The 13,497-nt window shown below is 53.7% G+C and overlaps 1 protein-coding gene across 4 annotated transcripts in view; it reads left to right on the top strand.

The window, feature by feature from the left end:
• Nucleotides 1-13,497, top strand: part of MYO18A (myosin XVIIIA) — a 102,952-nt gene that overhangs the window by 57,429 nt on the left and 32,026 nt on the right. For all 4 annotated transcript variants that reach the window (XM_049636708.1, XM_049636706.1, XM_049636704.1 and 1 more), the window contains exons 10-19: nt 133-277; nt 2,476-2,652; nt 2,877-2,967; nt 3,266-3,458; nt 4,196-4,282; nt 6,237-6,378; nt 6,534-6,693; nt 7,681-7,867; nt 8,166-8,409; nt 12,903-13,012. In XM_049636708.1, the coding sequence (XP_049492665.1) occupies nt 133-277; nt 2,476-2,652; nt 2,877-2,967; nt 3,266-3,458; nt 4,196-4,282; nt 6,237-6,378; nt 6,534-6,693; nt 7,681-7,867; nt 8,166-8,409; nt 12,903-13,012 (1,536 nt within the window). The remainder of the gene's footprint in view (nt 1-132; nt 278-2,475; nt 2,653-2,876; nt 2,968-3,265; nt 3,459-4,195; nt 4,283-6,236; nt 6,379-6,533; nt 6,694-7,680; nt 7,868-8,165; nt 8,410-12,902; nt 13,013-13,497) is intronic.

Here is a 13,497-nt window from a genome sequence, read left to right as displayed (position 1 = left end):
GAGCCCAGCCCCAGCTGGGCAGCTCTCCCCAGCCCTGCCCTCCCCGAGGGTCCCGTAGCATTGGGGTATGCCGGGAGGGACAGCGCCCCCACCCCCGAGGTGCAGTGCCAGCGTCCCCTCCTGTCCCTGCAGCCTGAGGAGAAGCAGAAGGCGGCTCAGCAGTTCAGTAAGCTACAGACCGCCATGAAGGTGCTGGGCATCTCCCCAGATGAACAGAAAGCCTGCTGGCTCATCCTGGCTGCCATCTACCACCTGGGGGCTGCAGGCGCCACCAAAGGTAACCTGCAACGGGTCCCAACAGCCTGGCTTGTTGCCCGGGAGAGCTTGTGGAGGCCCTGCCACTCGCGGTTTGTCCTCACCCAGCACAGATGTGTCTGTTATCACCCTCTGTTGCGTGTGCCTCTTCCCAGTCTCCCACGTCAGAACAGGAGGCTCTGATGCCCAGAGAAGGATCTCTGCCCCTGGACTTGGATGGCAGTAATGCGGAGCACTGTGAAGAGTGGGGGGGTGGGGGGCAGGATTCGGAGGCTGAGGGGAAAGAGAAGGGCCCTAAGTCCGAGCAGTCCCCTTGGAATAACTCTGCTTCTTGTTCCCTTCCTGACAGAGGCCCCCGAGGAGCAAGCCGGTAACTGACCTTGGCCCCTCCCTGGGGTGTAGGGGCCACCTTGTCCCATCTTGGTGCTTGCCCTGGGCTCTGTCTGGGGGCTGGGCTTGTTCTGTCACAATGGAGGGGACTGGCCTGGGAGAAGCCCCAGGTTGAGGGGGGAGAAGGTGCCTGCCGGCTGTGAGGCTTCTCGGAGTCCCAGGCATAGCTGCTTCTACTTGTGTTGCCTCAAGATCCTGGGGCCTCTCATGATGCCCTCCTTGGGGCTTGGATGGGGTAGGGTGGGCCTGCTTCTTGGGGCTTTCCCAGGCCAGTTTTCTCTGAGTCTTCCCTTTTCTTCACTGGTTTGGTAGAAGGCATCTCTTCCTCTTGCATATCCAGGTGGGGGCCACTAGGGGGCGGCAGGCACCGTAGTAACGAATGGGCTGTTGCTTCCGCACTTGAACTTGGGGCTTGTGAATGGCTAGAGCTTGGTCTGGCTTGGAAGAACTCTGCTGCCTTCTTCTGAGATTACCTTGACGGCTGGGCACTCTGAGCACCTCTTTGCCCCTTTCTCCCCTTTCTCCGAGGGATGCTGCCTCTGAACAGCCTCTCAGGCTTTGGCTTCGTGTTCCTCTGGGATGTGAAGAGCCCCAGGCTGCTCAGCAGGAGCGAGAAAGCACTGGTGGGTGGGTGGGTGCATGGAGGAACAGGCGTTCAGGTGTTAGGTTCCTTATGATCCCAGCAGGTGGCAACCCTGCCAAAGAGGAAGCGGGCTCTGAGTTAAAGAAGTTGTCTCCAGACTGCGTAGGTGGGCAGGCGGGTAGGCGTGTGGCTGTGTCTTGAGGAAGTTCTTTTGCTCTGAGGCGGTGACAAGCCCAGGTTTCCCATAACCCTGTACTGCACGCGGAGAGCTCCGGGTGTGTGTCAGCAGGGTCTGTTACCTCCTCAGAGCTTCCGGTATTTCCCAGAGGGTGTGTGTGTGCGTGTGTGTGTGTGTGTGTGTGTGTGTGTGGTGTCTTTGTAGGTCTCTATGTGACAGTATGATTGCATCCAGGAACACACTCCTTTGAGATGGTGTGTGTGCACATGTGTGTATTTTTGTGTCTCGGAGTCTGAATGTGGTTATGTTCTCTTGCCTGCTCATCCTCACAACCCCCCACCCCCCATGGTCCCTTCCCGTGGGCCTGGCGGGCTCAGCTGATGACTGTTTGCTAACACGCTGTTTTTCTTTGCATGCTGCATGCTGGTCCTTTGCCTTACAGAAGCTGCTGAAGGTAAAACCTTGTTTCTTGTTAGCTTTCCCTAATTGCTGTGATTAGACACATGTTGGCTGAGGCGCGACTGTCTGCGTGGGCTGTTCCCTTTCCCTGGCAGCTCTTTCCACTTCCCCACTGGTGGGCCATGGGTGGGTGTTTGTGGTCTCCCCCAGCAGACGCCTGGAAGTAAGGGAGAGGGTATTCTTGGAAGGGGGAGGCACTGGTACTCCCCCATGATGTGTCCCCCACAGGCACAGGTGGTTCTGGTGCTCATTAGAGATGGGCTGGCTCCTCCTCCGACCGCCCCACCCCAAGTTGGTACCCCTGAGGCCAAGTCCTCTAAAAGCGATGGTCAAAGCTGCCTGGGCGCCCTCTGGCGGCGGCAGCATGGAGTTACCTCCTCTTTTAGGACCTGCTCATTCTCACTAGGGCAGGGGACACAGGAAGTGCTTGCGGGCAGCTGCTGGCTGTTCCTGTTTTGCCTAAAGCCCTTCTGGTGTCATCAGGGCTGGTTTTTCCTCCAGAAGATGTTCACTCCCCAGTTGTTGGCCATGGGAGCCAAAGGGCCCAATGGTCATCAAGTGGACTAAGGAGAAAGACCCAAGATGCCAGATCCTTTTTTCCACCCCACAGCTGGACGCAAGCAGTTTGCCCGCCACGAGTGGGCCCAGAAGTCCGCATACCTGTTGGGCTGCAGCTTGGAGGAGCTCTCCTCAGCCATCTTCAAGCACCAGCACAAGGGTGGAACCCTACAACGTTCCACCTCCTTCCGCCAGGGCCCTGAGGAGAGCAGCCTGGGAGATAGCACAGGTACCATGGGACCCTTGGCTGGTAGATGTGATTGGGAGGCCTCATCCGGGGCTCATTGCAGTCTTCTCTGGCGTGGGGAGACTGCTGGGGTGAATAGGTGCTTCCATCAGAGGAAGAGGCCCAGCCCCAGGGCCCCATGCTGACTTGAGCCGGGGTGGGTAGAGAGCATACCCCGTGGGGATTCCCAGGGGGCAGGAGGTAGAGATGATGCTCTTGCCCCACAGGCCCCAAACTGAGTGCACTGGAGTGCTTAGAGGGCATGGCGTCTGGCCTCTACAGTGAGCTCTTCACGCTTCTCGTCTCCCTGGTGAACAGGTGAGTGCCAGGCAGGGCCCAGGAGCTGACCAGCTTCCTGCCGTGACAAAGGCGGGAGTTGACTGATACCTCTGTGCTGGTGTGATTGCTGAGGTGGAGCCATTCTCTGCCAGCAGAGGGCTCATTGTCCTCGCGGGCGACAAAAGGCACATCCTCCCCACCAGGGTCGTGGGCACCTGGGCAGGGTGGAGATCTGGCTTGGGGCAGAACATGGCTGCCTGGGCGCCATAGGCAGACCAGTGGAGCGTGTTCAGTGGTACTGCCCTGGCCAGCTCTGACCCAGGCTCTCCCTGTGAAGGGCTCTCAAGTCCAGCCAGCACTCACTCTGCTCCATGATGATTGTGGACACTCCGGGCTTCCAGAACCCTGAGCAGGGTGGGTCGGCCCGTGGAGCCTCCTTTGAGGAGCTATGCCACAACTACGCCCAGGACCGGCTGCAGAGACTCTTCCACGAGCGCACCTTTGTGCAGGAGTTAGAAAGATACAAGGAGGTAGCACTTGACCTTGCCTCTGCCTGCCCCCGCCCCACCCCCACCCCGGCCCCCAACTTCACTTCCCTGGCGCCCGCAGGGAGGGCATCTGTGGAGAGCGAAGGCACCACCTTCCCCACCGGTGGCTCCCTTCCTCGCTTTTGCTCTGTCATTTCTGTCTCTCTGTGTTCTCTGGAGTGGTAGTCTTGTCCTGCCCCAGACTGCATTCTTACCCTGTGGAGAGTTTGCTCTCCAAGAAGCTGCACCCGCATTCGGGGTCCCTGAGAGCCCCTCTTTGCCCACCCTCAAGGCACCCACCTAGGCCCCGTGAATTCCTGCCTCCACGTGTGTCAGGCCTGGCCTTCCCTGTCTGTCTCCTGATCTGTTAAGATGGTGATTAGCTAGGGCCCCTTCACGAAAGGGTGTCCCGCATGGAACAAGATCTAGAAATCCCACCTCATGTGGAGGTGAGATGAATGAACTGGGGAGCATATTTATCTTGGATGAGAGAAGATATACGAGGCAAATGACAGCTGTCTTCAAGTGTTTCGAGGGTGATTGTGTGAAATCGAGAGTAGGGGTATTCTGCATAGTCTAATCAACTGGTGCGAATAACAGGAATATGCGACTTTACCTCAGTATTGAAGAAGGTTAAAAGAATTTTAGCTGTCCCAATCCCAGCGCCCCCGCCTGGCCATCACACAGGGCTGCACCCCTCAAAGGGCCTGTGCTCACGACCTCTCTCCCTTTCTTCCTAGGAGAACATTGAGCTGGCATTTGACGACTTGGAGCCAGCCACGGATGATTCTGTGGCAGCTGTGGACCAAGCCTCCCATCAGTCCCTGGTAGGAACTCCAGCAAGGGCCTGGGCTGGCCTTTTCTCCCCTTGTCTGTTCCTCAACCTCAGTCAGGCCCTTGCTGTTGTAACCTGCTGCTCGGCTGGTCTGGTCAGGAAGTGGCACTGCCTTCTGCCCTTGTGCAGTGACAGCATTAGCCCCAGGTGTCTGAGCCACAAGGGAAGATGTGACCTCCTCCCTTACCACCTCGGGCTCAGGCCCTGTCCTGTGACTGGCTGAGCCAGGAACTCTGATGTCTCCTCCTCGATGGTGAGGGTTTGACTGGAACCAGAGGACATAGTCATCCCTCCCACTGTCCCCAAGAGACTGGTGCAGCCAAGCAGAACGGGCGAGGAGTCTGTGCAAGCAAGGAATCTGTGCCTGGCTATATATGTGAGCCCTCACCCCCAACCTTAGGGGCAGGCTTTGTCACACTTTGGACTAGTATCTTGGGTACTTTGCTGCCTGGGAGACCGGCCGGCCTGATGAACACTTGGCATTTGCTGATTATCTTCAGTTAGGGACGTTTCATAGGGACTTTTCTCGAGAATTGGCATTTTTGCTAGGCTCCCCTCCTCTGCTTTGAGCCCTGCCTCCCTCTCCCTCTTCCTTGTGGGCAGGCCCTGCCATGCTACAAGGACGTGGGGCCCCAGGGAGATCGAGTGTCCCCCGGGACAAGTCCTTAAAGTGCCTAAGTTCCGTGTCTCCCCAGGGAAGCTGGCTTTGCTTTTCCTGGCACCTGGGTTCTTGTGCCGGCCTCCGTGAGAGCCTTTGCCATTCCCAGGAGGTGTGGGGAAGTCAGTCCGTGTGGCTTAGCAGTGGCAGTGGCTCAGACAGTGTGTTCCCTTCTTTGCTGTCCCTATCTGATGGGCCTTAGCGCCTCTGGAACAGGGACCCCTCGGTGCTGAGCCTGTTGCGCACTGTCCTTCATTGCCCAGTCCTGCCATGCAGCTCCAGCCAGTCTGGGACCTTAGCTGCCCTTCAGTGCTTGGCCACATTCTGCTTCCTCCTGAGAATCACACAGGCTCCCTTGGGCAGCCATGGGGTGGGGGTGGGGAGGAGATGCAGGCAGCTGGGTTCAAAGAAAGGGAAAATGGCACTTTTCTTACTTCTCTTGTCCCCCAGTCCCTAAAGGCCAGGCAAGCATGGGGTGTGGGGGCGGTTCTGTCTTCTTGCTCAAGGAAGACTTGGAAATGCTGTAGAAAAGACACCGTCAGACCAGGTGTGGCCGCAGACCTGGTTTGTGTGGCCTGCGTAGGGTGTTAGAAACCAGAATTCAGTATTTCCACCTTCTCTTGAAAAGCTGGAAGGTTTATCTGCACTAGGCCAGTGTTCCTCCAGGACAGAAGTTGGCTACAGCTGATTGGGAAATAGCCATTTCCCTCAGATGGGGACACCTGCTAGGCAGTCACCCGACTCCGCCCATTTTGGCTGTTATATCTGTTAAGTCGCCTGTCTTACAATTTGGACGCTCGAGTTTATGACCCTGCAGGAATCCCCCCTGCAGTGCTCTGAGCCCTCTCCGTGTGTGTCTCCCCCCCCCCCCCGCCGCTGCCAGGGCGCCCAGGGTTAACCCCAGCCATCACTGACTGACTGCTTCCTTCGGGCCATGCCCTCTGCCCAGGGACCTTCCAGACTTCATCTCGTTTAGTCTGCCCGGGAGGTGATGCCCAGGGAGTGAGGGCCACACAGCCTCACTTCCAGCAGGGTGAGGATGGTTAACAAGAAGCCTTCAGCCTTTGGTGACTTCGGACACGACTCCTAGGAACTGTGTTTTGCTGTGGGCTTCTCTCTCTAGTCTCTCTCAGGCTCCCTCTTTCTCCTTGCTGCGCAGCTGCTCCACAAGGTGTCAGCCGTGAGTGGCAGGAGCTGCAATGCATGTGCGTATGGGTGGCGTGTCGATAGTGTGTGGTCGGGCCAGGGGCTCCGTGTGACACGGGGGCATTTCTTCACTTCTCCGTAGGTCCGCTCACTGGCACGCACCGACGAGGCAAGGGGCCTGCTATGGCTATTGGAAGAGGAGGTGCTGGTGCCAGGGGCCACTGAGGATGCCCTCCTGGAGCGCCTTTTCTCCTACTATGGCCCCCAGGAGGGTGACAAGAAAGGTAGGTGGTACCCCTAGAGGGCTCTTCTGCTACCCCTCGGAAGGACCCGCTATTATACGGGTCTAGATGGTACTGTCTGGAAGGGCTCGCCGGGTCCCTGGGCTTTTTTGGGGCCTGTGCCCTGATGATCTGAACCTTACTTCTCCCACCCTCAGGCCAGAGCCCCCTCCTGCGCAGCAGCAAACCCCACCATTTTCTCCTGGGCCACAGTCATGGCACCAACTGGGTCGAGTATAATGTAGCTGGCTGGCTGAGCTACACCAAACAGAACCCGGCCACCCAGAACGCCCCCCGGCTCCTGCAGGACTCCCAGAAGTAAGGACACCACTCGCTCTGCCACGTCTCGTCCCCAGGGCTGGTTTTGGCCTCCCTGGTCTAAGAGGCCCCCTCACCAGCAGGGTTGATTGCCTCTACTTCCTGAGAGGTGACAGCCAAGGTCAATTGGTCTTGAGGGCCTGGGAGTGGCCTCCTGGATAGAGGTGGGATGGACGTGGTTGGAGGGACCTATAGTTTGAAATCTGAATAGCATCTCCACGTTCTTCATAGAAGACAGGAGTAGTAAACACACACACACACACACACACACACACATACACAAAACAAACAAACAAAAACTTTAAAATGGAGTGCCTGGCTTGGTCACAAAAGCATGTAACTCTTGATCTCAGGGTTGTGACTTCAAGCCCCACACTGGGTGTAGAGATTACTTAAAATACCATAAGAATTAAAAATTTTAAAAGAAGGCAGAAATAGCCTTAGAAACCCCTCAGTCATACAAGGCCTGTCATTCATTTGTGTATTTAGCAGATAACTATTGAGCACCTGCTCCTTGACTGAGACTCTTCCGGGTGCCTGGCAGATAGCAATGAATAAAACAAAACTCCCTGCCCAGTTGGGGGGTGGGGGGGGACAGGGGGGGAGAGCTCAGATAACAACCAGTAAATGTCATATGCAGATTCTATGGTATGGCAGAGGATGCTGGGCTCTAATCTCTCCTGCCACACTGGACCTCTGCCCTCCCTGGTGATGGACAAGAACAGATCACTCTGCTCTGTTCAATGACTGCCTACCCCTAGGCTTCTGTCCCCCTCCACCCAGTGGTTTTCTCTTCTTCCTGTTCGAAGATTTGTCTACAGTTTCTCTCTAGGGTGCGGGACATGCAGCCCCAGGCCAGATAACCCAGGCCACTGGCCACGATGATATGGGGCTTTTGGGGGTGTCCTAGGAACTGGGAGAAGGAACGGCCTCCACTACGCTCTCAGTGAGACTTCTTTCTCTCCTTCGCCCTTCCACCTCCGGCAGGAAAATCATCAGCAACCTGTTTCTGGGCCGGGTGGGCAGCGCCACGGTGCTGTCGGGCTCCATCGCAGGCTTAGAGGGCGGCTCGCAGCTGGCGCTGCGCCGGGCCACCAGCATGCGGAAGACCTTCACCACAGGCATGGCGGCTGTCAAGAAGAAGTCTCTGTGCATCCAGATTAAGCTGCAGGTGGTGAGTGTGCCCGCCCAGGCTCTGGGGCCCTCTCGGGGCTTCTCTGGCCATTCTAGGCACACTCAACTTACCTGGTGCCCACTCAGCGTCCCACTCTGACTTGACTGCGCTCTTTTTTAGTCCTCTTTTCGGTACGGCTGCCTGAGTGGCCACGCAGGCCGAGTGAGGGCATGTCTTGGCCATTGGTGGGACACCTGCCATCCCGTGGGGAGCGGAGATGCTGATGCCAGTCCCAGCTCTCCTGACCCCCGGCCGGGCCATCAGAATCCACTGAGGCCTGCCTCTTTCCCTTTGGCAGGACGCCCTCATAGACACCATCAAGAAATCAAAGCTGCATTTCGTGCACTGCTTCCTGCCTGTAGCAGAGGGCTGGGCTGGGGAGCCCCGTTCTGCGTCTTCCCGCCGGGTCAGCAGCAGCAGCGAGCTGGACCTGCCCTCGGGGGACCACTGCGAGGCTGGGCTCCTGCAGCTGGACGTGCCCCTGCTCCGTGCCCAGCTCCGCGGCTCCCGCCTGCTTGACGCCATGCGCATGTACCGCCAAGGTGGGCCTCCCTCCCTCTCAGCTACTGCTTCTCTTTTCTAGAACTGGCTCCTGCCCCTCCCCACCTCCCAGATGGGGCCCATGGGGCTAGAGGGGTGCTGCTTCCCCGTCTGGGCCCTAGATCTCTTTCCTCCTCTGGTGCCTGCTCAGTGGGGGTCTCTCCAGCCCAGTCTGTTCCTTTCTCTTTTTCCTTCCACCTGGCTGACCCCCTTCTTCCTCCTCTCCCTTCTCTATTCCAATCCTCCTCACCCCCCCCCCCGTTCCCCACGTGCCCTATTCACACAGCTCCTTCTTTCCCCCTTCCCTGCTCTGCCCACAGCAACAGACCCACTCAAGCTGTCTGCTCAGTGGTGCTAACTACCTCCTAGAGCAGGCCGGTGGCTGGGCTGCACCCCTGATGAGAAATGAGGTGCTAAATTTTTCTGAAGTATGTACAATTCCCAAGAAAGGTCAGACAGACCCTTTTTATGGACCCATCTGGAGGAGGTGATGGAAAGGGTGAGAGTAATTAGCACAGTTGACCCTTGACTAACTGGTTTTGAACAGTGCAGGTCACTTATATGCGGACTTTTTGTAGTATGGTACTATGCCTGTCTTTTTGCTCCCTTGTGACTTCCTTAACAACATTTGCTCTCTTCTAGCTTTCTTTATTGTAAGAATACGGTATATACTACACATAACACACGACAATGTGTTAATAGACTATTTCTGTTATTGGTAGGGCTTCCAGTCAACAGATTATTAGTAGCTAAGTTCTGGGGTGGTAGTGGGGGGGTGGGGAGAGTTAAAAGTCATACTTGGATTTTTGACTGCACAGGGGGTCAGCACCCTTAACTCTCATGTTGTTCGAGGATCACCTCTAGTTCACATCTTTAGAGTATTTACGGTACACCAGGCACTATTCTGAACTCGTCATAGACATTAACTCATTAATTTTCCCAACAATCTCATAAGCCATAGGTGCTATTACCATCCCCAGATGAGGAGACTGAGGCTTAGAGATGTTAAGTAGCTTGCCTGGGGTCACACAGCTCTTGAGTGGTACAGCGAGATTTGACCCAGGTGGACCAGCTTCCAAGTCCATGCCTCTTGAGTAGGGCTTCATTAGCCTGAGAAGTTAAGGGTTGCCAGATTTCTGCCCTTTTTCCTTTTGATAGAACTGGCAGGGTCCCACCGCCCATAGCCAGGTCCCCTTGAGGCATCCCCATGGACTCCATCACTTTTCCTTAGCAGCCAAAGCCAAAATACAGGCTCCCTGCCCCGCTCTAAATAAATCATTGATCTGTCCCCACGTCTTGATATGGAGTTGGTGTTTATTATTTCAAAACCAGATTGTTACCGCTCTGAACCAAAATCAATGTGCTTTACTCAAACAAGCAGATCGATGAGGCCAGCAGCGGCAGGCCCCCCTCCCCTCGCCCAGTCCCCAACCACCATCGATAGCGCTGATGATTAATTAAGATGCCAGGCGTCCGGACCTGCTATCCTGGCCCATCAATTTAATTGCAATTCAGATACAATCAATAGCTCACTTTGTCTTGGCCCCTCAGCGGCCCCCGCCTCCTGTTTCAATTATCGGGCACACGCATCAGCCTCATCTCCCAGTTGGAGGGTTTCCCAGAGCTGGCTAGGCCGGTGGAGTGGAGCGAGCCCCCGACTAGCTGTCAAGAGCCCGGCTTTGGAGTCCAGTTCTGCCTCTAGCCACAGCCTCTGTGACCTTGAGCAAGCCGTTCGGTCCACCTCCTCAGCCTCAGCTTCCATGCCTGGAAAATGAGTTGTATCTGCTCTAAGACCCCTTTTCAGTTTAAATTCTGTGAATCTGTAAGAGTGGCTCTCGTGGTCCTCTGCCATGGGCTCTGGTTCCCTCAAGTGGCTCAGGGTAACTTCCTCCTGGCCACCATCCCGACCTTGCTCCAGGCTAGAAGCCATCTGACCCTTGCCTTCACCTCAAGCCTTAGGGAGGTCTCTGCTAGAGGTAACACTCTTCAGGGAAAGAGAATCTATAAGTCTTGGTCACTCAGCCTAAGGCTCAAGGTCAGGATAGGAGCACTAAGGGTGCCCTTTCTGTGTCTTGCTTCAGTGGACTGAGGAAAGGAAGGTAGCATTTTATTGAACACCCATTATGTGAGCCACACTGTGATTTCTACATATTTTGTCATTCAAACCCCATGACTACCATGCAAGATAAGTGGTAGGTCCACCATTTAAAGATCAGGAGACTGAGAGTCAGAAATGTTGAGTTGGGAATGCAAGCTGGTGCAGCCACTCTGCAAAACAGTATGGAGGTGCCTCAAAAAACTAAAAATAATTTTACGACCCAGCAATTGCACTACTAGGCATTTATCCAAGGGATATAGGTGTGCTGTTTCAAAGGGACACACGCCCCCATCATGTTTATAGCAGCACTATCAACAATAGCCAAAGTATGGAAAGAGCCCAAATGTCCATCAGTGGATGAATGGATAAAGATGTGGTATATATATATACAATGGAGTATTACTCAGCAATCAAAAAGAATGAAATCTTGCCATTTGCAACTACGTGGATGGAACTGGAGGGCATTATGCTAAGTGAAATTAGTCAGAGAAAGACAAAAATCATATGAGGACTTTAAGAGACAAAACAGATGAACATAAGGGAAGGGAAACAAAAATAATATAAAAACAGGGAGGGGGACAAAACAGAAGAGACTCATAAATATGGAGAAAAAACAGAGGGTTACTGGAGGGGTTGTGGGAGGGGGGATGGGCTAAATGGGTCAGGGGCACTAAGGAATCTACTCCTGAAATCATTGTTGCACTATATGCTAACTAATTTGGGTGTAAATTTAAAAAAATAAAATAAAATAAATGCTATTTACAAGTATCCTCTAATCGGTGAATGGATAAAGAAGATGTAGTATATATATATACAATGGAATATTATTCAGCCATAAAAAGAATGAAATCTTGCCATCTGCAATGACATGGATGTCATTAGAGAGAGTATACTAGAGTATACTAGAGAGAGTCAACTAGAGAGTATAACGCTAAGCAAAATAAGTCTGTGAGAAAAAGACAAATACCATAAGTTTTCACTCATATGTGGAATTTAAGAAACAAAACAAACAAGCAACGGGGAAAAAGAGAGAGAGAGAGAGAGAGAGAGAGAAATCAAGAAACAGACTCTTAACTAGAGAGAACAAACTGATAATTGACCAGAGGAGAGAGGGCTAGGGAGGGTGGATGAAACAGGTGATGAGCACTGGGTGATGTATGGAGTTGTTGAATCACTATATTGTATACCTGAAACTAATATAATACTAGATGCTAGCTAACTGGAATTAAAATAAAAACCTAAAATGGAAAAAAGTACACCAGTCTAAAATTAAAATTTTGTTTTTCTCTCTGTTAAAAAGAAGACTTTCTTAGATTATTGATCTGCTCTTGATAAGAAACCACAACATTTTTTTTTTCTTTATCTACCCAGAAAAACAAGGTTTCTATATTTGTTTTTATCAGGGCTCTAATTACCTAAGAAACCTAAAACTTGTCTATATTAAAGGAGCTGAGTTTTTGCTAAAAATTATATAACCTTCTATAGAATCTCTTAGTGCCATTTTGGTTAAAACTTAAAACTTAAGTTGTATAATGATCCGTAATCCTATTTAAGCATGTGCTTTCAAACTTTTTGATATTTTTTTTTAATTTTTTTTTTATGTTTATTTATTTCTGAGACAGAGACAGAGCATGAGTGGGGAAGGGGCAGAGAGAGAGGGAGACACAGAATCAGAAGCAGGCTCCAGGCTCTGAACTGTTAGCACAGAGCCTAATGTGGGGCTCGAACTCACAAACTGTGAGATCATGACCTGAGCCGAAGTCGGTCACTCAACCGACTGAGCCACCCAGGCGCCCCCAAACTTTTTGATATTTTTAACGAACTTCCCAAAACTTTACATTCTAAATAAAGTTTTTTGTGACTAAAAAAAAAGAAAGAAAGAAATGTTGAGTGGGTCACCCAAGATCACATGATGCTAAGAGCCAGGGTCAGGATTCCAACCCCAAGCCTGTGCACTTTTCCTCTCAGCTACTCTCTGTTGCCCTATTTTCTGTTTCCTTATTAAGCCCTGAAGACATTGTTCTCTCTGGGTTCGAACAGAGTCATAGACTCGGAGCCTAGAAAGCATCTTAGAGGTCATCCCGGTTTTCTTCTCCAGGTGGTCCGCCATCCTCCGTTGGCACACCTCACTGACAAGGAGCTTGCTTCCTTCTAAGGGAAACTGTTCCCTTTGTAACCTTGAAATCCCGCTGGAGGGCAGCCTCCTGTCCCTTGCACCTGCCTCTTCCCTCTCCACCCCTCTTTCCTGGGCCTGCCTCAGCCACGGCCTCTCCTCCCCCTTGAGTTTCTTCCCCTTCCAGTGACGTCCCTGCCTGCTACCTGGGTGCCAGTGGCCATCGGGCGTGCCGGGAGCAGACGGGGTGCTGAAGGACCGACTCTGGACTGCCCTCTCTTTAGGTTACCCTGACCACATGGTATTTTCCGAGTTCCGCCGCCGCTTTGACGTCCTGGCACCACACCTGACCAAGAAACATGGGCGCAACTACATCGTGGTGGATGAAAGGCGGGTAGGTCTGGACCCCAGATTCCTCTTCAGACCCCACTCCAAGCGGCTACCTTTCCTCCCCTAGAGAGAGCCAGGCTGGCCCTTGCTCAGGCTCCTGGTTTTGGCCGACCGGGGCCGGGACAGGGGCACATGGCAGCCAAGCTGTGGCGGTGGGGAGAGGGCAGCCTGGGGAGTCAGAGAAGAGCACCCCCTCTGGAGGCCAGCGCTCTGGCGAGCTGGTCGTCTAAGAGCCTCCCAGGTGGCAGATTGGAACTAATGTTTTGGGTGTACCATTGGTAGCACCTGGGCCCTTCAGCCTCAACTCCCACATCACAGACTGGTTCCCACAGCAGGAAGCTGTCCAGAGGTGAGGCAAGCATCCCTCTTAGGGAGAAGATTGGTGTGGTTAAGGCCTCCTGGGCCAGGGTAAGCCGGAGGCTCCTGGGCCCCTTGTCAGCACAGGGTGGTGAACTCATGGCTGCAGAAAGGGAGGCCTCCCTGCCATTC

The sequence above is a fragment of the Panthera uncia genome, chromosome E1 (genome assembly GCF_023721935.1).
Source record: "Panthera uncia isolate 11264 chromosome E1, Puncia_PCG_1.0, whole genome shotgun sequence".
Taxonomy (NCBI): domain Eukaryota; kingdom Metazoa; phylum Chordata; class Mammalia; order Carnivora; family Felidae; genus Panthera; species Panthera uncia.
Note: the sequence above shows the minus strand (reverse complement) of the source record. Positions and strands in the feature narration are given on the sequence as shown.